The following is a 22,485-nucleotide window of genomic DNA, read 5'->3' as shown; positions in this document are numbered from 1 at the left end:
TTACTGAGGTAAAACAGCTTCTCTCCAACGCCCTGGCATCAATTGTTCAAGCATCAAATAAAAAAAACAAAGGGTGAAAAAATCCTGGCAAGGGGACAAGTTTTGAGAATTGTTTTCAAGCAGTCATTGTGTTCAGGTGGCCTGGAGGCTACTGTAAACACGGGGACGTAGGGAGGAAATCAGAATCCATTGTGGGTCCATGAAGTGGATGTCTTTCCAACCAACCAGATTGCTATCAGCCTCACAGAGCCGACTGTGTTCCTTTCTGCCTGGTCATTTCCTTTACTGAGCGTCTGTAAGAACCACCCATCCCCGGTGTTTCTCAGGATTATAGGTTTTTAGGTCAAACAGAAACCCTGGGAGCGCCCGAAAGAGCCCCGCACACGCAGTTACATTATCCACCTGCTGGATGACACTGACCCCGCTACTGCGGTGTGTCGGGGAGGCTGCTGTGCCTGAAATTTGTGGGGATTCTCTCAGTGTGGCTGGAGGCAACCAGCAGCACAGGGTAAGGGCTGGGCTCTGAAGTCCTGAAGCTTTCCCTGTGGGCAGAAGGCTGCGCTGGGAACCGCCCGCCCCTCCGTTCCTTTCAGAAGCTGGACCAGCGTGCCCTCCCCGCTGGCATCCTTTGTCATCCTTGGAGTCCACGATGGAAGAAACACGGGAGCCTCTGGCCATGACTGTCCACCTCCTTGCCAACTCTGGGCATGGCTCACTTCTGCAGCAAACCCTGGACCAACTCCTGGACTGCATTTGCCCAGAGGTCCGTCTCTTTCTGGTGTCCGAGCGGGTCAGTCCGGTGAAATACTATGACAAGTGCCACTCCAGGCGGTCACGATTCCCGGGGATGTCTGTTTTGCTCTTCCTGCATGAGAGCCTCGGGGAGGAGCGGCTATTTCGCGTTCTGGACTCCCTCCAGCATTGGCCATGGCAGTGCTACCCTGCCCAGAACGTGCAGGGAAGACCGTGCCCCTACATTCTCGCCAGCCAGGAATTCTACAGTCTGGACCACCAGATGCCCGTCTGGGGAGTGAGGCAGGTGCACGGTGACACCGAGATCCTGAGAGTGACGCTCTATTGCAGCTTTGATAACTACGAGGATGCCATCCGGCTGTATGAGATGATCCTGCAGAGGGAAGCCACCTTGCAGAAGAGTGACTTCTGTTTCTTTGTGCTCTACGCCACCGAGAGCTTTACTCTGCAGCTCTCCCTGAAGCAGCTGCCCCTCGGAATGGCGGTGGACCCCAAAGAGGCTTCGGTGTTGCAGTTCAAGGTTCAAGAGATTGGCCAGTTAGTGCCTCTCCTGCCCCATCCTTGTGTCCCCATCAGCCGCACCCGCTGGCAAACACAGGACTATGATGGCAACAAGATTCTACTTCAGGTATTTCTGTCTGGCCTCTCTGACTTCTAGATACACGTGGAACGGTGATTTCCCATGGGAGAGATGGTGTAATGTCCTGGTTCTCACGTGCTTCTCAACTTTGGTTGCACATCAGAATTTCTGGGTCGTTTTCAAATATTCCTGGGCAATGGCTGCACCCCAGGTCCATTAGATTAGACTCTTTGGGGGTATTTCTCAAAAAGCTCCTTGGATAGTTCTAATATACAGGTTGTAGCATGGTTGAGAGTCACTGATTTAATTAAACCTCATCTGACAGATCAGGAAGTTCAGATTCTGTGAGCTGGTAGCTTACACAAGTAGTTTGGAATAGAATCAGACAATACTCTCTTTGTCAGATTTTCCTTTAGTCATACTCCTCAACTATACGCAAATACTGTGTGCACTCTTTGGGTTCAGAAATATCTTGAGTTTTTTCCATTTGGACCTAAAGACGTTGAAGTTGTAATTATGGTTGGGGATATTAAGTATGCAGTCCTGTTGACTTAATTTTTAAGCATCCTGCATCACTGTCCAATTTTACCCCTAATCAAATTAGTTGGTTAGAAGCTTTCAAAAGAAAATTTTGAAATGAAAGCATCCTATTGAACGCAAACGCAGTCATGAGATCTACCAGGAGTCTTTTCTTACAATGTATCACATGGCAGTTGAGCCTTGCCATTTAGTAGCTGCTTTGATTTGAAGACTTGGTTTTTTCATTAGCACAATGAGAGTAATATTAGCATCTTCCTAGAATATAGATTGTTATCTACATTAAATGTTTTAACACTTATGAAGGGTTTAAGATAAGGCCTAGAATGCACTCTGAGATTTTACTGCTTGTATTATGTCCCAGGCTAAGTATTTCACATTGATTATTTTATTTAGTCCTTCTTATAACCTAGGAAGTTTTGCAGAAGGGGAAACTAAGGGAAAACTGGGGTAACAAGATCAGTTATTTATCTCAGACACAAGAGGAAATGTTTACCTGATTCCAAAGCCAGGTAGGTGACCACTGCAGTCTAGTGGTGTGTGTGTGTGTGTGTGTGTGTGTGTGTGTGTGTGTGTGTGCGCGCGCGTGTGCACACACGCACAGGCAGAGAGGTGTATGTGATAGTCACAGCAAAATTTCTGTGGCTTCCCACCTTGAGAAATGGCTAGAAACCCCTTTAAGGCCTTTTGGATAAAGTAAAAACAGGCAAAAGATGAATTATCTTTCCTTTAGATTAATTTTGTTGTCATCAGCTTTGAGCTATTAATAAAATATGAGTCATTTTGATTCTATATGAAATGATCTCTAAATTATTTACCTTCTTATTCACTTAAGGCAGACAGGCACTGTTTCTGTTAGTTGCCTGTTACATAACTCACTAATTTCCAAGGCATCTAGAGTTTTTCCTTCAGCCTTAATCTCCAGAATTTAAACCTCACTGTCAAGCAAAAATTTAATATGTGTGTGCAGCAGGGGATGCATTTTTAATCCTTTATGTTTTAAAAACTAACTGACATTTTCACTTCTGAACCACAGCTTACACAGCTTAATTACTTTGGGAAGTTAAGTCAAATCTGGGGTGTGCAGTATAGTTTTTGTTTTGTTTTTTTTTGAAAAAAAATGTCAATGTGTCTAGGATTTGCAAACAAAACGGGGGATTACCTTCTGGAAACTTCTGTTTCTGGTGTCATTAAAAAATCCCTGAAGAAAGCATATATAAAGGCCTGCCTATAATATAGCATGAAAGGCAACACATTGTAGCTACTTCAATCCTACAGTGGGGTGAATTTTTCAGCATAGAAAATCCAGCCCAAACTTCTTTAGAGGGGAGAGAGGATGGGGGTAAATGTATGGACTTTTGTAAGTTAAGCAGCCTGGGTCTTAAGCAGTAGGCCTAGGATCCAGTTCTCAGCTCTACCCTTTACTCACATAGGCCCCTGTGGTCACCAGCTGGCTGCCAGCAGCTCTGAGAACTATCTTTCTGAGTTGTGGCCCCGTCGTGGCGCAGTGGTTAACGAGTCTGACTAGGAACCATGAGGTTGTGGGTTCAGTCCCTGCCCTTGCTCAGTGGGTTAATGATCCGGCGTTGCCGTGAGCTGTGGTGTAGGTTGCAGACGCAGCTCGGATCTTGCGTTCCTGTGGCTCGGATCTTGCATTGCTGTGGCTCTGGTGTAGGCCGGCGGCTATAGCTCCGATTCGACCCCTAGCCTGGGAACCTCCATATGCCACTGGAGCGACCCAAGAAATGGCAAAAAGACAAAAAAAAAAAAAAAAAAAAAAAAAAAAGAAGGCCGCTAAATGTCTCATCATGTCTCTACCCACATGAGCTTGTGTCAGGGCATTCTGTCTGGTGCTTCTCAGGGTATTCCTGAGGAGCATGACAACGAGGTATATAGTAGCTGCTCAGTAAATGAATGAGTGTCTGAATACATGACCAGATCTGTCACTGTTCATTCATTCGCCACGTTTTTAATTGAGTGTCCACCCTGTTCTCCCTTTGGCAACTTTCAGTCTGCTGTGTCCATCCTTGATGGATGTGTCTGTGGTTTGGTGCCAGATATGAATTTGTGGGAAATTCTCAGTCATTATTGTTTCAAATGTTTCTTCTATTCCTTTCTTTCTTCTTCTGGTATTTCCATGATGTGTCTATCCTTCTTTTTGTGGTTGTCCCACAGTCCTTAGTTATCCTGTCCTTTTTTTACAGTCTTTTTTTTTTTTTGCTTTTTGTTTTTCAAGGATTCTACTGATATGTCCTCTAGCTCAGAGTTTCTTTCTTCAGTTGTGTTTAGTCTTCTAGTAAGCCCATCAAAGTTAGTCTTTATTTCTATTAGTTTTATTTACTTATTCATTTATTTACTTATTTATTTATTTTTATCTTTTTAGGGCTACACCCATGGCATACGGAGGTTCCCAGGCCAGGGGTCTTATCAGAGCTGTAGCTCCTGGCCTATGCCACAGCCACAGCAACTCTGGTTCCAAGCCACATCTGCAACTTACGCTACAGCTCATGGCAAGGCCAGATCCTTAACCCACTGAGAAGGCCAGGGATTGAATTGCATGCTCATGGACACTAGTCAGATTTGTTTCCGATGAGCCACGATGGGAACTCCCTCTATTACTTTTTTTTTTAAAGTCTTTTTTTTTCCCTTAAGAATTTCCATCTCTCTTTTCACATCTCCAACTGTTTCTGCATGCTGTCTATTTTATCCATAAGCATCCTTATCAGAGTAATCATTGTTGTGTTGACTGATAAAAAATTTGCACAACCTAAAAGTTGACAGTTATGTTTTATTTGGCGGACTGAGGGCTTTATTTCTGAGGACTTTAAGCTGGGACATAGCATCTCAGATAATGCTGAGAAAACTGATCCAAAGAGGCAGTGGGAGGAGCTTGGAAATATATGAGTTTTTGCAATAAAAGACCAGGTAGCCAGAACATCAAAAGATTACTATTAATTAAAGAAGACCAGGAGTTCCCATTTTTGGCACAGTGGAAATGAATCTGACTAGGAACCATGAGGTGGCGTGTTCCATCCCTGGCCTTGCTCAGTATGTTAAGGATCTGGTGTTGCTGTGAGCTGTGGTGTAGGTTGCAGACACGGCTCAGATCCTGTATTGCTGTGGCTATGGTGTAGACCAGCAGCTGTAGCTCCTATTAGACCCCTAGCCTGGGAACCTCCATATGCCTCAGGTGTGGCCCTAAAAAGCAAAAAAAAAAAAAAAAAAAGGAACCAAATAATTAAAGAAAACCAAACATCTCAAATTACAGAATTTAGGCCTTTTTTACATATGCACCTCAGCTTTATGGAGCCTTTATCCTGTGTTTTCTCATCCTGAGTATCCTCAGAGCTCATCATCCTATGTGGCTAAAATGTGATGGCTTGATGGCTATAATATCCTTTGTTTATTGACATGGCAGGGAATATTTTAGTTCCTAGTTGTTTTAAATTCTTGGTGTGATAATTCCAGAATTCCTGCCATATCTGGCTCTGATGTGCTCTGTGTCTTCAAATAGTGTTTTTTACTTTTTGTAATGCCTTACAATTTTTTTTTTTTTTTTGAATAGCCAGGCATGATGGAGCAGGTAAAAAAACTGCTGCAAATATCACCACTGAGGTGGTGGTAAGAAGTTGGGGAAGGGGAAGCATTCTATAATTGTCTCAGTCTTGGTGAGTCTATGCCTTGAACTGGAAACTTCACAAATGTTTGAATTTATTTCTCCTCCCTTAGGAAGTAGAGAACGACTAGAGTGGGCTGGAGCTGAGTACTTTCCTTCTCTCACAGGGAAGGCGAAAGTAACTGGAACTGAGTATTTCTCTCTCCCCAGGGCAGTTAGTCTCTGATAATACACAGGCCTGTTAGGCTCTGATTAACTAGTTTCCCCTAAGAGTAGCATTTTAAGAACAGAGTGCTCTGGACAATTTTAAAATCTGAATAGAGATTATCAGACTAAGTGGAGTAAGTCAGACAAAGACAAATATCATATGAAATCACTTATATGTGGAATCTAAAAAAAATAATAATAATTTATGAAGCAGGACCACTCACAGATAATGGAAAACGAACTTCTGGTTACCAAAGGGGAAAAGAGGTGTGGAGAGATAAATTAGGAGTTTGGGATTAACAGATACCAACTACTATGTATCAAACAGATTAAACAAGGTCCTATTGCATATAGCACAGCAAACTATATTCAGGATCTTGTGATAAACTCTAAAGGAAAAGAATCTGAAAAAGATCTGAATCATCTTGCTATACACCAGAAACTAACTCAACATTCCAAATCAACTATACTTCAATTAAAAAAAAAAAGTCCCTTTTCCCCCTTCTCCTTCCAGAGGCACAAATGGAATTTTCTCCGATATTTATTGTGAGAATCTCTTCACGCTCCTGGAGGGAAATCTCACAAAACTGTGGGCACCCCCACCCCCCGCTGCCATGACGGGGTACCCTGGAGTTTTTAACTCTCAGAGTTGTCCCACACTAAGCCTCCAGCCATTTGCTAATTAGGATTCAGGTTTTTCTCTTCCCATCCTGGTTCCTACAGTGGTTTCTGCTTTTGAGTCTCTGCTCCTAGAAGCCTTGTCTTCCTGTTTCAACTGTCTGTCTCTCCAGTCTTGGGGGCCACTGTTTGCCCTGTGTTCTTACTTCTCATACAGATACAAGAAAGGCTGTTGCTCTCTTTAAGGCCACCAGTGCCTGAGGTCAGGGTCAGCAGCATTGGTAAACGCTGACCACTCCTTCCTGCAAAGTTTCTTTTTTTTTTTTTTTTTTTGGCTTTTTGCCATTTCTTGGGCCACTCCCTCGGCATGTGGAGGTTCCCAGGCTAGGGGTCCAGTCAGAACTGTAGCCACTGGCCTACGCCAGAGCCACAGCAACTCGGGATCTGAGCCGTGTCTGAGACCAACACCACAGCTCACGGCAACGCTGGGTCGTTAACCCACTGAGCAAGGGCAGGGACCGAACCCACAACCCCATGGTTCCTAGTCGGATTTGTTAACCACTGCGCCACGATGGGAACTCCCATAATTCAGCTCTTTAAAAAAAATTTTTTTTCAAGGCTGCACCTGTGGCATATGGAACTTCCCAGGCTAGGGTTTGAATTGGAGCTATAGCTGCAGGCTTACGCCACAGCCACAGCAACACCAGATCCAAGCCACGTCTGCAACCTACACCACAGCTCATTAAAACACTGGATCCTTAACCCACTGATCAGGGCTAGGGATTGAACCTGCATCCTCTTAGATACTGGTTGGGTTCGTTTCCGCTAAGCCACAACAGAAACTCCAAAAGTTTCTTATTTACAGTCAATTTTTTTTTCTTTTTATAGCCACACCTGAGGTATACGGAAGTTCCCAAGCTAGGGATGGAATTGGAGATGTAGCTGGGGTCTACACCACAGCCATGGCAATACCAAATCTGAGCTAAATCTGTAACCCACACCATAGCTTATGGCAACACAGGATCCTTAACCCATTGAGAAAGGCCAGGGATTGAATCTGCATTCTCAGGGACACTATGTTGGGTTCTTAACACCCAGAGCCATGATGGGAACTCCTAATTAAGCTCTTGTACTTAATGAGTTTATTCTATCTCGCTATCATTTTGCCATTTTTTTTTTCCCAGAGATTCTACTCTTCTTGCCCCTAAATCAGGTTTTCTCAAGGTTGGCCGCACTGACATTTTAAATTAGATAATTCCGTGTTGTGGGGGAGATGTCCTGCACACTATAGGATACTTAGCACATCCTTGGCTCTATCATTAGACGTTAGTAGCACCGACTTCCCCTCCCTGCAGCTGTGACAACCCAAAATATCTCCAGACATTATCAAACGCCCTGGAGGCTACAGTGAATGTGTGAAGTTTCCTTCAGTTGAGAGCCACCATCCTAAACTAAAGGTTTCCCCAAGATTTAGAAGTAAAAGCCATTCTGGGGATTTGGTTATCATAGTTCAACCTACCCCTGTACTTGCATTTCCTCTGTCTCTTGAGCTTTTGGCTTTTTCAACTCCCTCTAAGATCATTGAACCATCTCTTCCTCATCTCAAATTCAATCCACACAAACCCGAAAGCAGCCTCTACAACCCTGTCCCCAACTTCTCTGGCTCTGGTCACCCCCCCATTTGCACAGATTTTGATCCATCCATCACTTTTAAAGCCTCTCTTTTCAGAAGCCCCACATTCAGACAGCCCCCAACTGTTCTAGTTTTCTTTGGAGCCTTTTCTTTCCTTTTTTTTCCCTTTTCCTTCTTTAAACCACATCACTTCAAATGTGCGTTATTATTACAACGTTCTAACTCTTCACTCTGGCTCCAGGCCTCTGCTTGAGTCTGCACAGGGCTGTACCATAGGTTTTAAAATGATGGCCAGCTTTATGTTCCTTGTCGGCTCAATAGCAAAAGTTACCAAATAAAATGAAAGCTCACATGTCTGAATTGCAAGGGTATATTCATAATCAGGCCCCACCTAATAGCGGCCTTTGCTGCCTCACTCTTTGGTTATTCCAAGGTTCTTTCCAGAACTCTAAGCTCCCTCTGGCACCCGTGTCTTTTTTGGTTGTAAAATATCCATAACATAAAAAATGTATCACTTGAACGATTTTGAGTGTAGAATTCAGTGCCGTTAAGTACATTTACACTGTTGAACCACCATCATCGCTATCCATTTTTAGAACTTTTTCTTTATCCCAAAAAAAGAAGCTCTGTACCCATTAAACAATCCCCATTCTTTCTCCCCCAGCTCATCCCCCAACCCTGGTAACCTCTATGTTTCTTTCTGTCCCTTTAACTCAGCTTATTCTAGGGCCTTCATATAGCTGGCATCATACAATGTTTGTCCTTTGGGGTCTGTCTGACTTATTTCGCTCAGCATGATGCTTTCAAGGTTCGTCTATGTTGTAACATGGGTCAGAATGTCATTCTTTTACAGGATGAATAATATTCCATTGTATGGGCATCTGCCTGAGCTGTTCCTTGTCCAGCAGTATCTTTCTCTTCCTCTTACCTGTGCACCCTCGAAGCTCTGCTCAAATAGCATTTCCTCTATGAAACCTGCCATACCTAGAATGTTCCTAACTCGAACATTTTACAGCTAAATTTTGATTCTATATTTATGTATTTTTCTTTTTTTTTCCTTTTTTTTTCCTTTTCATGGCTGCACCTGAAGCATGTGGAGGTTCCCAGGCCAGGGGTCATATTGGAGCGGCAGCTGAGGCCATGCCACAGCCACAGCAACCCTGGATCAGAGCTGCATCTGCAACCTGCTCCAACTTGTGGCAACATCGGGAGGTCCTTACCCACTGAGCAAGGCCAGGGATGGAACCCACATCCTCACAGAGACAACAGTGAGTCCTTAACCCACTGAGCCACAATGGGAACGCCTGTATTTCTTCATTCTTGCACCATATAATTTGGGACTTTATGACCTGCCATTTCTTTTCGGTATAGTACTCTAAATGTCTGTTTCCAGCAGAGTACCAGACAAAGAGCTGCTTCTGAAATATTTGTTGATTGACTGTTTGTGGTCAAGAAACAAGTTGTCTCTGCAGAAAAGCAAATAGTGTAAGAGTCCAGAAGCTAGTTTGGCATAAGCAAACATACATTTCTTTTCATCTTATCAATGGACCTTTGGCTAAGTTCATCTTGATGTTCTTTATTAGCTATTTAAAATAAAAGAAGCTAGTCTCTCATGAAGCAAGTGATTCATTTGCTGCTTCTTCTATAGCATTTCTTGGGGGCTCCTTTCACATTTCTGTCTCTCAGTTGAACTCAGCTATTCTTCCCTCTTTGTTCCTCTCATTTCCTCCCCATTGTCCACAGCCCACACAGACACACACACACACAGAGACACACACACACTTCCAACCCTACACTCTTGCTCTCACTGAAGTAACTATAGGTATAACTATAGGATAGCAGTTTAACATCATTGGTTTTAGTTCAGCAGTTAAGCTAAGTACCTTTCAAAAGATCAGCTATTGGGGGAATTCCTGTTGTGGCTCAGCGGTAACAAATCCGACTAGGATCCATGAGGATTCGGGTTCAATCCCTGGCCTTGCTTAGTGGGTTAAGGGTCTGGTGTTGCTGTGAGTGAGCTGTGGTACAGTTTCCACATGTGGCTTGGCTCCCATGTTACTGTGACTGTAGCATAGGCCAGTGGCTGCAGCTCTAACTTGACCCCTAACCTGGAAACATATGCCCTGAGTGCAGCCCTAAAAAGAAAAACAAACAAACAAAAAGATTAGCTAATTGGAAGAGACTAGATTCAACTCTGTTTTTTTGTTTGTTTGTTTGTTTTGGGGTTTTTTTGGCTGCACTTGCAGCATATGTAAGTTCCCATGCTAGGGGTCAAGTCAGAGCTACAGCTGCCGGCCGCAGCCACAGCAACGTGGGATCCAAGTGGCATCTGCAACCTACACCACAGCTCATGGCAATGCCGGATCCTTAACCCACTGAACAAGGTCAGGGATTGAACCCATGTCCTCATAGATCCTAGCTGGGTTGATTACTGCTGAGCCACAATGGGAACTCCCTAGATTCAACCCTTAAGTAAGCAAGTTTGTCATTGTTTGGGGGTTTCTTATTATCCATACAATTTGTTTTAATTAATTTTTAATTAATTTTTTAAGTGTAGGAGAAATTACCTTCTGCTATCTCTTGGAGTCACTGTTAGTAAGAGACAATATGAGTTTCCCTTCAGGATGTCAGTCTGCTCCTTAACAGCTCTATTGTTCTTCAATGATGATACACTCCCGTTTCTCACGTGTGTAGAGTCAAATGAGTGACAAATGCTCTTCCCGTTCCTAATGTTCCCTGAAACTCAAAAACACCCAATTCTCAATTTGGAATCTTTTACAAATACTTCTTAGAAAGATGGGCTCTACCGGATCGGAATGCCTACAAACGCGCTTCAGTGGCTTTTTTGGCAAGAGGAACTTTCTTCTCTCTCAAGAGATTTGTCTCAATCTCTCAGCATTCTGTTGCTCCTGGAAATTCCTCCCGCCAACTGCACACATCTGTATTTCTACATTAATAATCATGTGCTCACTTGTGCCATATGGTCGAAGGATCTTAGACTTCTCTCAAAAAAAAAAAAAGTTGATACTCCTTCTCTTAAAAAATTGCAGAAATAGCCATCGCTATGATGCCTGTCGTTTTGCAGTTTCTGGATAAGACTTTGTGTCTATTTAATGTCCAATAATTAGGGGCCTAATTTTTAAGTCTACATTTCCATGCATTTCTACATGCAAACAATTTATATTTTGTTAGGCATTGAATTTACTGATTTGACAGAAATCCAGTGATTACTTACTATGTGTTAGGCACTGTGCTGGGTACTGGAGACACGATGATTAAGAAGATGTCTGCAACCCTTACTCTTCCAGCTGGCAAAGTCTGGAAGAAGATGCAGAGAGTTTGAGCAAACAAGTGCAAAACTACTATGCCATGGAAGGCACAGGCTGCTAGGAGAGCTACTGGCAGCATGCATGATGGTAACAGCCAACTTATATTTGACACTACTGTGTCCAGGCTCTATTATCATTTAATCCCTTCAACAATACTATGACAAGGATACTTATTATTATCTCTTTTTATAGATGAGGAAACTGCGGTGCAGAAAAATTAGGCAACTTGTCGAAAATCTCACAACCAAGAAGTTGCAGAGCGAATATTTAGGGGTACCTGACTCAGATTCAGTGACAGGGAGAAGGCGTCTAGGAGGAAATGGTGTGTTTGCTTGGAGGGGATAATAGGTAGGAGTTTTTAGGGAAAGGGGTTAAAAGTGACATATCCCAGACAGAGGAAATAATATACACAAACACCAGCATTTGGGAGGAGCAGATAGTGCTCAAGGAATTGAAAAAAGTTCAGTTTTGGCAAGTGCAGGAAGTGATGAATTATCAGGCTGGAGTAAGAAGAGACAGACTGAGAAGGGTGTAGCTGTCCATGATTAAGGGCTTAGATGTGTGTGTGTGTGTGTGTGTGTGTGTGTGTGTGTGTGTGTGCTTTTTAGGGCCACACCTGTGGCACATCGAGTTTCCCAGGCTAGGGGTCTAATCAGAGCTACAGCTGGGGCCTATGCCACAGCCACAGCAATGCCAGATCCTTAACCCAATGAACGAGGCCAGGGATCGAACCTGCAACCTCATGGTTCCTGGTTGGATTGTTTCTGCTGCATCACAGCAGGAATCCCCAAGGGCTTTGCTTTTTATCTTAAAAGGAGTAGGAAGCCACTTGAGGCAGGAGAATCACATGATCAAAATTGTTTTCAAAGCTTCTCTAATAGTGGTGTGGACCATGGATTAAAGGGAAGAAAGAGCGTCCATGGGACATCTCTTCAGAGGGCTATTGCAGTCATTCAGATAAGAGATGATAACAGACTGCCCTGGGGTTCAGGGCAGGGGGCATGGAGAGACAGGAAGGTCTGAGAGATCTTTGGGAGACAGAGTCCAGGGGGTTGGGGAAGGGAAACTGATACCCTTGCTTGGCTAATACGTGTTGAACGACGCCAGGTTCTAAGATGGGGAAGAGAGGAAGCAGAATAGATTTAATGTGAGGCGGGAGATGAATTCAGTTTGGGATATGCTGAGTTTCAAGAGCTTGTGCCTGGAAGACCATTGGATAAGTTGAGTATGAAACTTAAGAGACATATCTGAACTACAATTAGATTTTCAGTAGCCTCATCATTTGTATAATAATTGAAGGCATGGTGTACAGCAGAAACTGACAGAACAATGTAAATCAACTGTAATAGAAAAAATAAAAATCTAAAAAAATTTAAAAAAAATTGAAGGCATGGTGTGCAATGAGATTGCCCTGGGAGAGTATGCAGAGGGAGAAGAGAGATCTCAGGTTAGCACTGAAGAATTATAATGAACTGATGACGGAAGAGGCTCCTTCAGTGGAAACTGAGAAGGAGTGGATGGAAAGGAAGGAGAAAATCCAGAAGAATGTGTTGGCATAGAAGTTTAAGGAGACATCTTCGAATGTAAAGGAGAAAGGTCAGTCAGAGCTCAAGTAAAAACTAATGATGAGCAGACTGACTGTAGGTGATCTAAGCAAGAGCAATTTCAGTCAAAGGGGAAGAGGAAAAGTCAATGCCATGGGTATGGGAAGTTGGGAAAGGTTAGTGGGAAAAATGGATGGGGACCAATTTTATAAAGCAGTTTGAGTGTGAAAGAGAGAAGAGAGAGAACTGGGGGGGGGCAGAGAAGAGGTGTTTTTTTAAGATAGACTTAAGCAGGTGTAATTGCTGATGGAAAAAAGTAAAAGGGAGAGAGAGAGAGGGAGAGGAGGAGGGAGGGAAAGGGAGAGAGAGACTGAAGAAACAAGATAATAAAGTGGGAAAAAATGTAAATTGATAGGGTGGGGTCCCCCGGAAGGCAGAAGGAGATGGTGAGGGAAGTCACAGCTCTATAAGAGACGGGTCACTTCTGCTGTGCAGGGGATGGATGAAGTGGCAGGTCAGTCTGCTGGTAGGAAATGGAGAGAGCAGCTAACTAATAATGGTTTTTGTTGTCTTGGTAATGTCAATGGTGAGACCGTCTGATGAGAGAATGAGGGAGAGGGTGTGCCGTTGATGATTTGAAGACAGTTCAGAAGGTTTGAAATGATGGTTGTGGTGAATGGAGAGACGTGACTAAGGAAACAGGAGGACTGGCAAGTAGCCCAGGTGAAGTTGGTTATATTTGTTCCTCTTTATCTTGTCCCATAGGTCCAGTTGAATCCAGGACCCGGACTTAGGAATGGCATCTCGGGAGCTGACATGCTCCCCCAGGGCTCCAAGCTGACTCCTGTCTCTGCAATTAGGACCCTAGAGCCAAGGAACCGAAGGAACCGCGGCAGGAGGTTCAAGATGGGCTCTGGGGAGTGCCCTGAGCCCGGTGGAAGACCAGGGTCAGACAGCTCCAGTGGCGCTTCATGGAAAAGCCCTGGCCACTCATGCCAGCCCAGCAGCCCAGCCACAGATTCTCAGCTGCATCTGCCTTCTCTCCACCTCGAATATGGGGCCAGAATGAAGGTCCTCAGACAGGAACAGATCTTTGAGGTGCTGGAGGCAGAGACAAATGTTGACACAGGATTCACTGTGGTCAGTTCTGAACCCAAGCAATCTTTTCTGAGTGGATTTGCAAGGGATCTGCAGACTCACCAGCCACCATCCTGCTTGCCAGCCTCTTCCTTACGGGCAGCTGCTTCCAAACACAACAAACTCTTTAAGGAAAGGGTCCATCCTTTGTCATCTGCTGGTCAAAGGGACCTTGGTGCCAGGAAGATGATCTCAAAATGTCCCCTTCCTCTGCCCATCCAGGGTGAAGAAAAGGAAGCAGAAGAAGAATTCTTTATATAGCATAAGACAACTGTGGTTTTCTAAAACATAAGATCAAATAGAATGTTCTAGAAATGGAGCATTGACCCAGAATCAGCCTGTTTCTAGTTCATCTGAGGGGGCCTGAATGCTGGCCACACATGGGTTTGTACTGCTTTTATTTCAAATGTTCAAAGTCTAGCGGTGCTGGTGAGTGGGTGTTCATTTACCATCATGGTCATAAGGGAACAGCCAACACATGGGGTAAAAGCCCAGCGCCTCCTGTTCTTGGAGACACACTAACCCAGCTGGGCGTGTGGAGTTCAACACCTTATTAGGATAATTGTGTTGTATGCAAATGAGTCGAATGTGTATGCAGTGCTGATTAGCGTCTGTAATTGGTTTTAATTTTTCCTTGGGTTGCATAGCTCATCCCCCCGGAGAGCATGGACTCTTTATTCTTTGGTGTTTTTTAATTTTCATATGACCTCATTCGGTAACTAGGCCCTGTTCACCACGTTCCCTCTAGTGATTTTTGCCTTAAAAGTTGTTTGCATCTGGAGTGAGTTAACAAGCAACGTGTTTTGAAAATTGCGAACCATTTTTTTTCCCCTGTTTAATGAGCAGCAACCCTAGGAGTCAAAAAAATCAGGTTAAAAATGAAAGCTCGTCTCTAAGGCTGAACTGCTCCTCCATTTCTTGTGTATTTCTACACGACTCCGCTGGGGCCAGTGGATCATGGAATTAACTAGAGAGAAGTGGGGTATGATCGGCTGATTTGAGATCGCCACTGGGAGGAAGATTGGGTCCAGTTGGGTCCCTGGAGCAGGACTTGGGTTCTTTTGGTCCGTGTTTGAATTCCTAAATTGCTTTGCAATATGCATTCCTTCATTCCTTCATGCAACAAATTGTGTTGAACACCTACCTTTGCATAAGACATTGGCATGTGATACACGTAGCATTCCATGGCCATCACATCCCCCAACTGTTTATGGTTTGGCTATATGACACACCCCTTCTATCAACACTTGAGAACAGGTTGAAGTTCAAATTCATTTCTTGGGGAAACATTTCCACAACTGATACCACACTTGCTGCACAAGGCTGCAGTAAGAACTCACAGTCTGTGGATGGAGACTGGGCATATTATGAATTACAATTCTAATCATAATGGACAAATTCTCAGTTGCTCATATGATGTATTATTTGGTTGAGTCTATACATTTAAATCTATACATATTTTTTAAAAATCTGAGATCTGTATGTTTCCATTCATTTATAACATTATTTGATGCCATGAACTTCATTTTCCAGGACAGATGTTAATGCCTATAAATGCTGGTTCAGTGGATCTTTTTGGAGACCTCTATACTTAGTACATCCAATTGGAAAAGAAGTATGAGTTCAGGCTTAAGAATGAATCTTATGGCAGCGAGACTGGGCTGAGTTTGGGTGCTTGGACCCCCTAAAAGAATAGGAGTGGAGGAGAGATACAAATGGACAAACTTCTAAATGGACTGTTTTTGTTCTTACAAGATCAACACAGTCTCATCCCCACTTTCTTTCTTTCCCTCAGATTAAAATTAGATCTTAGAAAGGGGGAAGCAGAATTTTGGTATGGTTCTCTCTAGGAGAAGTTAAAAAAAACTGGAAATCTTATTTAAGGTGAGCTATTTATTGAGTTACCTTGAAAAGCATAGCAGGAAGTTCTGAAATTTCTTTTGCACTTTTCTGAGGTTATCTAAATTTCTTTAACATAATACATAGGCAAGAATATAAGTACGTGGAAATCATGAAGTAATTGAGGAATTTGAATGAGTAACCTAGAAAATTGACTTGTCAAATAAGAGTGTACTCTTGAAATGTCACCATCTCCTCCTACTCGCTATCAGTATCCAATTTACAACGTGGTGGGATGAAAATACCAGTGGGCTAGGTGGCAGAGGAACAGATTTTGGTCTCAGTTTTAAAATTCATTATTTGTATATGACCTTTAACTCTTCGATCTTCTGTTGCCTTATCTTCTGTACCAAGGTTGTTAGGAAAATCAAGATTATGCATATGAAAGCATCTGGATATTGTTAAGCACCATAAATATGTAACATATTATAATTACAAGTGGTCCCTCAGACCCACATTTTTAAAGATCTCAACAAGGATTTTTTTTTAGAAGCAAGTAAAAGCAACAATGCAATTAAAAAACAGAAGAAACCCAACTCTAAGATTTTTATTATGTGTGCTATTTAGTTTATGTATCTAGGAGGAAAATTATAGAATAGATAGAAAGGATCAAATACTTCCTAACCTTCAAAAGAGATTATATACAATAGAGATAAATGATGAACTAGTTTAATCTAATTTATCAACGTATCCAGACGCTTTACCTGATTATACTGCATTTCTTAAAATGTAAACTGTGTCACAAGGGACTCCCAGTGAGCAGATAATTTTGTATTTTTGTAGCTATCTTAAAAATCCCTTTTTAACCTTAATAGCATGTCACATTTTTGGTAAGCATTATTTTGATATTGTTAAACATCATAGAAACGGTAACTTTTGGAAACTTGAGAATGTGCTTATCCAGTAGGGGAAGTAGAGTGGGAGAGGGGAGAGTTGCAAGCAGACGGGGAAGGAGAGGGATAAAACTTAATTGAGAATGTGCTTATCCAGTAGGGGAAGTAGAGTGGGAGAGTTGCAGGCGGAGGGGGAAGGAGAGGGATAAAACTTAATGGACAAAGGATGGAGCAGGTGCCTCAGCTGTACCCCATCAGTCTGTCCTCAGCACTGATGGTGCTACCAAGTCCAGGTCCCTCCTGCTTACCGCACAACAGGCCAGTGTTGGGACAAGGAATAGTGACTTTATTCAGACAGCCAGCACATGGAGATGACCCGAGACAAGCCTTCCCAAGAACCACCTTGCTAGGGTTTTGGATGTTAGTTTTTTTTAAAGAACAAAGAAGGGAAGGTGAGGAGGCAAAGTGAAAAAGGGAAAAGTTGCTGCAAGTATTTCCAGGTAAAGAATGTGTTAATTTCTTCTTCCCTGCAGTCATTCATAGGTAGGCCTGGGTAATAAGACGTTTCCTGTGAGCTCAACCAGGGTATTTTAGCTTCACCCTGAGGCCTGGGAGGCAGCATCCCTTTTTAGTGACTAATTTGCAGCAAAAGCATTCTAATGGGAAGGTTAGAGTAAAAGAAACATCCATGTGGAGTCAGGTTTGTTCTTCCCTGTTACAGTGGGACTTTGTGGAGGCCCCCTTGGTCCTTCTATCACTCCACCAACAATCCCATTATGCTGGGAGGTGCTGGCAGCACAGAGAGAAATGGAGGCACGAGTGGGAAGAGGTGAAAGCCTCCCTTCCCTCCCAGAGAAAGATGGAGAAAGGGAGAGGGGTGAGAAAAGAATGGGGCCACAACTCCGATTCGACCCCTAGCCTGGGAACCTCCATGTGCTGCGGGAGCGGCCCAAGAAATAGCAAAAAGACAAAAAAAAAAAAAAAAAAAGAATGGGGCCACAAGCACACACCCATTTTCTGTTGATTAGAAACTCCTAAGTTTGAGCTCCATGTTATAAAACCTAATCAGAAATTTCTGGAATAATTTCACACCGGCTGCCTTTCTCATGTCTCTCTTAAGCCAGAATGTCTGGGCTTTTACTCCTTTTTCATTTCTCTTCCTTTCCCATCCTCCTCCATTTTCACTTCTTTTTCTTTCCTTTCCTTGTTTTCCCTTCTTTTTCTCCCAACTCCCTTGTGTGTGTGTGTGTGTGTGTGTGTGTGTGTGTGTGTGAGTGAGTGAATTTGCTATGCTCTTCATTCTTCACTCAGTTTAAAATACGTTGTCTTGGCAGCATCTCCCAAGATGCCCCCAGGGGTTGACCCATCTCTGCAACTTCTAATGGACCCCCTTGGCTGAGCACGGAGAGGATCAGAAAAGATCTACTCCTGAGGAAATTCTCCCCAATTTCCAGTTCATCCTTGGGGTTCTGCTTTGGGACTACTCAACCCACATCCCTTAGAAACCAGCTGGTCTCTCTACCCACGGCTCTCTCCTTCCTTTCACACCTCTCCAAGCTTTGGCTGAGGTCTGAGATGTTTCCTGAGCATTTCACACAATTAGCAACTGAAAAGATTGTCTATAACTTGTGATAGGAAAACAGAAGGCTCTGATAGCCCCAGAGAGGCCCTCGCTAGGATTTATGTCATTAAGAACTCAAGCCTGAGAGTCCCCATTGTGGCTCAGCAGGTTAAGGACCTGATGTTATTTCTGTGAGAATGGAGGTTCGATCCCCGGCCTCACTCAGTGGGCCAAGGATCCAATGTTGCCACAAGCTGTGGTGTAGTTTGCAGATGTGGCTTGTATCTGGTGTTGCTGTGGCTGTGGCATAGGCCTCAGCTGCAACTCCAATTCGACCCCTAGCCTGGGAACTTCCATATGCTGCAGGTGCAGCCATAAAAAAACAAAAACAAAGCAACTCAAGCCTGCTAAACTTTATTTCACACCCATCATAAAAAGTCTAGTTGTTCCATAGAATCTGTGTGGGCCACCAAAGACACAATAAGGTCTCTGCTTAGCATGAGCAATGCATTGCATTTGCAGATTCCACTTTTGCCAGAGCTGTTTCTTCTAAGAGCCATAATTGTAAAGAAGGACGAGAATACTAAATCCTAGTTGACGATGGTTGACTTGGCCTGTGTGCTAGACCCCAGGGAAGTGGACTGTCAGATACCCTGCTCAACTCCAGAAGCTTGTCCAGACTCTCTGCGCCTTGACCAGCAAGGTTCACTTTCAAAAGAGCTCGTTTTATCTTCAGGAAGTAATCACACTGGACAGTCACAGCAGAAATGACACTCTTGGAGTTCTTGTCGTGGCACAGTGGTTAACGAATGTGACTAGGAACCATGAGGTTGCGGGTTCGATCCCTGCGCTTGCTCAGTGGGTTAAGGATCCGGCGCTGCCGTGAGCTGTGGTGTAGGTTGCGGGCGCGGCTTGGATCCCGTGTTGCTGTGGCTCTGGCTTAGGCTGGCAGCAACAGCTCCGATTCGACCCCTAGCCTGGGAACCTCAATATGCCGCGAGAGCGGGCCAAGAAATGGCAAAAAGACCAAAAAAAAAAAAAAAAAGAAAAAAAGAAAGAAAGAAATGACACTCTTGTTCTCACCACAAGGGCTGTTTGAATTCCCCTGGGTGTGGAATGTGGTTGATGCGAGCTAACATCCACTGCAAGTCATATGCCCCCTTCACAGGATGCCGTGTGCATTTTGGATTCTTCTCTTGCTTTGCACAGGGTCTAAAGCAGAAACTCAGTGTGACTGAATTTCAGCAGGACATTTTAGCGAGGTATGTAAATACCTTGTTTTTCACCCTACTGTGCGTCTGTCACTAGAGGGCACTGTTGTAGCACAACTGGAAGACTGCGGCAGCATCTCAGGTTTTGTTTCTCCCCTGCTTCAACCGTAGAGAGCACAAAGTAGGTATTTTAAAATTAATTTATGTTCAGGAAATTTCACCACAGGCGTCTCAGGGGAAGGCAGAACCCACGTGAAACACTCTCCAGCCCCGCGTCCCCTGATGTGGTCACGAAGCCTGGATTTGGCCAATCAGGTGCTCTCCCCCGACGTCTCCACGCGGAAAAACTTCCTTGGGGTCTGAGCGGAGGGCAGCAGTCCCAGGCAGAAGTGATGTCAGTCTTTGGCTTTGGAGCCCTTCGCCTGCACTGGTCCAGAAGCCTGATTTTAGTTGTGATTCATCCTTTTGTTCTTTCGCATTTTCGGAGCCAGTTCTCCAGACTTCTGATAAATCCATTCTCAGCTTGAACCAGTTACAATCAGTTCTGTCCTTGTACCAAATAACTGAAATCGATACAGAGTGAAACACTGATGGGGGTTTGGGCCAAGTACAAAACTGGGGCACGCTGTTAGAGAATTACATTTTCAGAGGGATAAACAGATGTTAAAAAACCGGTCTTTTGGGGGTTCTGTGTCTCTTTCAAGTTAGTTCTCTTGGCTTTGATTCTTGCGACTCTTTTCTTGTTGGATTACTTCTTTCTTCTCCCTCTGCTGTGACAGTAAGAAGACCTGCCCCCACCCCTTTAGCTGACTAGGGAGGAAGCAGGATGGGATTCACAGAGTGAGCGCAGAGTCCTCTAGATTTTTGTCCAAGAGAGACGAGAAGAATTACGTGCTATATGTGGCCTGGCCTAGGTCACTAGGACAGGGCCTCGAATTAGAGCCCTTTCATTTATAAGAGAGACTGAGAACTAATTTAAACAAACAAACAAAAAAACGGCGGGGGGGGGGGAGAAGAGAGGCTACTGGGTCAACTACAAGTTGGCGTCAGGGAATCACAGCCCCAGCATCGCATCTGGCTAGTGTAGCCCCCTAGCGGAGAGAGGAAGACTTTTCTCAGAGTTCCAGAGAAAATCCTCTGATTGGCCCGGCCTGGGTCACATGTCCATTCCTGGACCAATCACTGTGTCCAGATGGTGGGGTTCTCTGGTGCAGTTGTGGCTCTGTGTCTATTTGCGTGAACGAGACTTGGGGGCACACGTGGAGGGAGTCAGCCCCATTTCACAATACGTGGGTCCCACAGGAAAGGAACTTTTATTCATCAGGAAAAGTGAGAAGTGATGTTGGCAGGCAACAAAACCAGATGTCCTTTCCTGGCCACAACTGTAGCTGGTGACCAAGGAAGAACAGCTTGCTCGGGGTCCCTGTGAGGGGGACCTGGATGCTCTCCTGGTCTCTTCTTTGCAGAGAGCATGCCTTTTGACAGCGTGCAACCTTCCAGCATTGCCTCCATCAGCCTGTTTTGTTTTCTTTAAAACCTGTATTGGTTTCCTAGAGCTGTTGTGGCAGATGGCTGTAAAACGTCATGCTGTCACACGGCAGAAAGTGTCTCCCAGCTCCGCAACCCGGAAGTCGGAAATCAAGGTAGTGATGGGGCCATACTACCTTGCAAGGCCCAAGTAGAGCATCTTTTTCTGCTTCTTCTGGCTCATCTAGGCCTTCCTTGGCTGCTGTTGCAAGACGCTAATCTCTGCCCCTATTTCCATGCCCTCTTCTCTTCTTATGTCTCTCACTGTCTCTTACAGTGACACTTGATATTGGATTTAAATCCCTCCACCAATAATTCAGGATGATCTTATCTCAAGAACTATAACAATTACATCTTCAAAGACGCTTTTTTCCAAATAAGGTTACATTCACAGGTCCTTGGAGTTAGGATATGGACATATCTTTTTTGGAGGGGTCACCATTCAACCCACTCTAGTTATCATTTTCTGCTTTTGCTATTTACTTGTGGCCTGTCATCTTCCCTTAGCCCACCCTACTCTCTCTCTTTCTCTCGCTCAGCGCCCCCCACCCCAATATAACCTCCATTAGAGTCAGGACCTTCCTGTCATCTTTATTACTGTATTCTTAAAGCCTAAGGCAATGCCTGAATCAGAGTAGACAATGAGTGTTAGTTGATTGAGTAAAAGAATGAAAAGAGTTGATTTTTTTGGACTGCACCCATTAGCATATCACCAATGTTTTTAGTGAGCTCCCAACCCACTGTATTAGTGTTGGGTATGTATGTATGTGTCTCTGCCCCTCATTTTATTTTATTTAATTTTTGTCTGCGCCCACAGCATGCAAAGTTCCCAGGCCAGGGATTGAAACTGTCATAGCAGCAGTGACTTCATGGGATCCTTAACCCACTGCATCACCAGGGAACTCCTGCCCCTCATTTTTTTTTTTTTTTTTTTTTGGTCTTTTTATGCCACACCTGCAGCATATGGAAGTTCCCAGGTTAGGGGTTGAATTGGAATTGCAGCTGCTGGCCTATGCCACAGCCATAGCAACACGGGATCTGAGCGGCATCTGTGACCTATACCACAGCTCGTGGCAACACCGGATACTTAACCCACTGATCGAGGCCAGGGATGAAACTTGAATCCTCATGGATCCTAGTCGGATTCATTTCCGCTGAGCCACAATGGAAACTCCGCCTCTCATTTTAATATGTACTTTCTGAGGCTGATTTTTCATAATTCTGGGTGATCACTTCTGCCCTTTCTTTCAGAGCAACAGAATTTATGTGCAAACTATTGAGCTAGATGCTGCCTTGGGTGTAATAATCGATAAAGACATAGAAATACATAGAAGCATATGTTTAGCTTCGTTTGCCTGTCCAGCTCTAAATAATTTTGGCTTTTCCAATATTTGTCTTGCTTGGAATGAAGATGAAGCCAGCCACCATAGGGCCATGTGTGTTCAGAGCCTTTAAGTTTGGGGTTTTTTTTGGGAGGTGTCTAACTCTCCTTCATTAAGT

At 44.0% G+C, this 22,485-nt stretch overlaps 1 protein-coding gene across 1 annotated transcript; it reads left to right on the top strand.

Annotated features, from left to right (window-relative positions):
* Nucleotides 215-15,428, top strand: FAM124B (family with sequence similarity 124 member B). Its single transcript, XM_003359664.5, has 2 exons — nt 215-1,381; nt 13,583-15,428. Exons 1-2 carry the CDS (start codon nt 650-652, stop codon nt 14,213-14,215), a joined length of 1,365 nt encoding a protein of 454 aa, XP_003359712.3. The 5' UTR covers nt 215-649; the 3' UTR covers nt 14,216-15,428.

The sequence above is a fragment of the Sus scrofa genome, chromosome 15 (genome assembly GCF_000003025.6).
Source record: "Sus scrofa isolate TJ Tabasco breed Duroc chromosome 15, Sscrofa11.1, whole genome shotgun sequence".
Taxonomy (NCBI): Eukaryota; Metazoa; Chordata; class Mammalia; order Artiodactyla; family Suidae; genus Sus; species Sus scrofa.
This window is presented reverse-complemented; position numbering and strand designations above follow the sequence as displayed.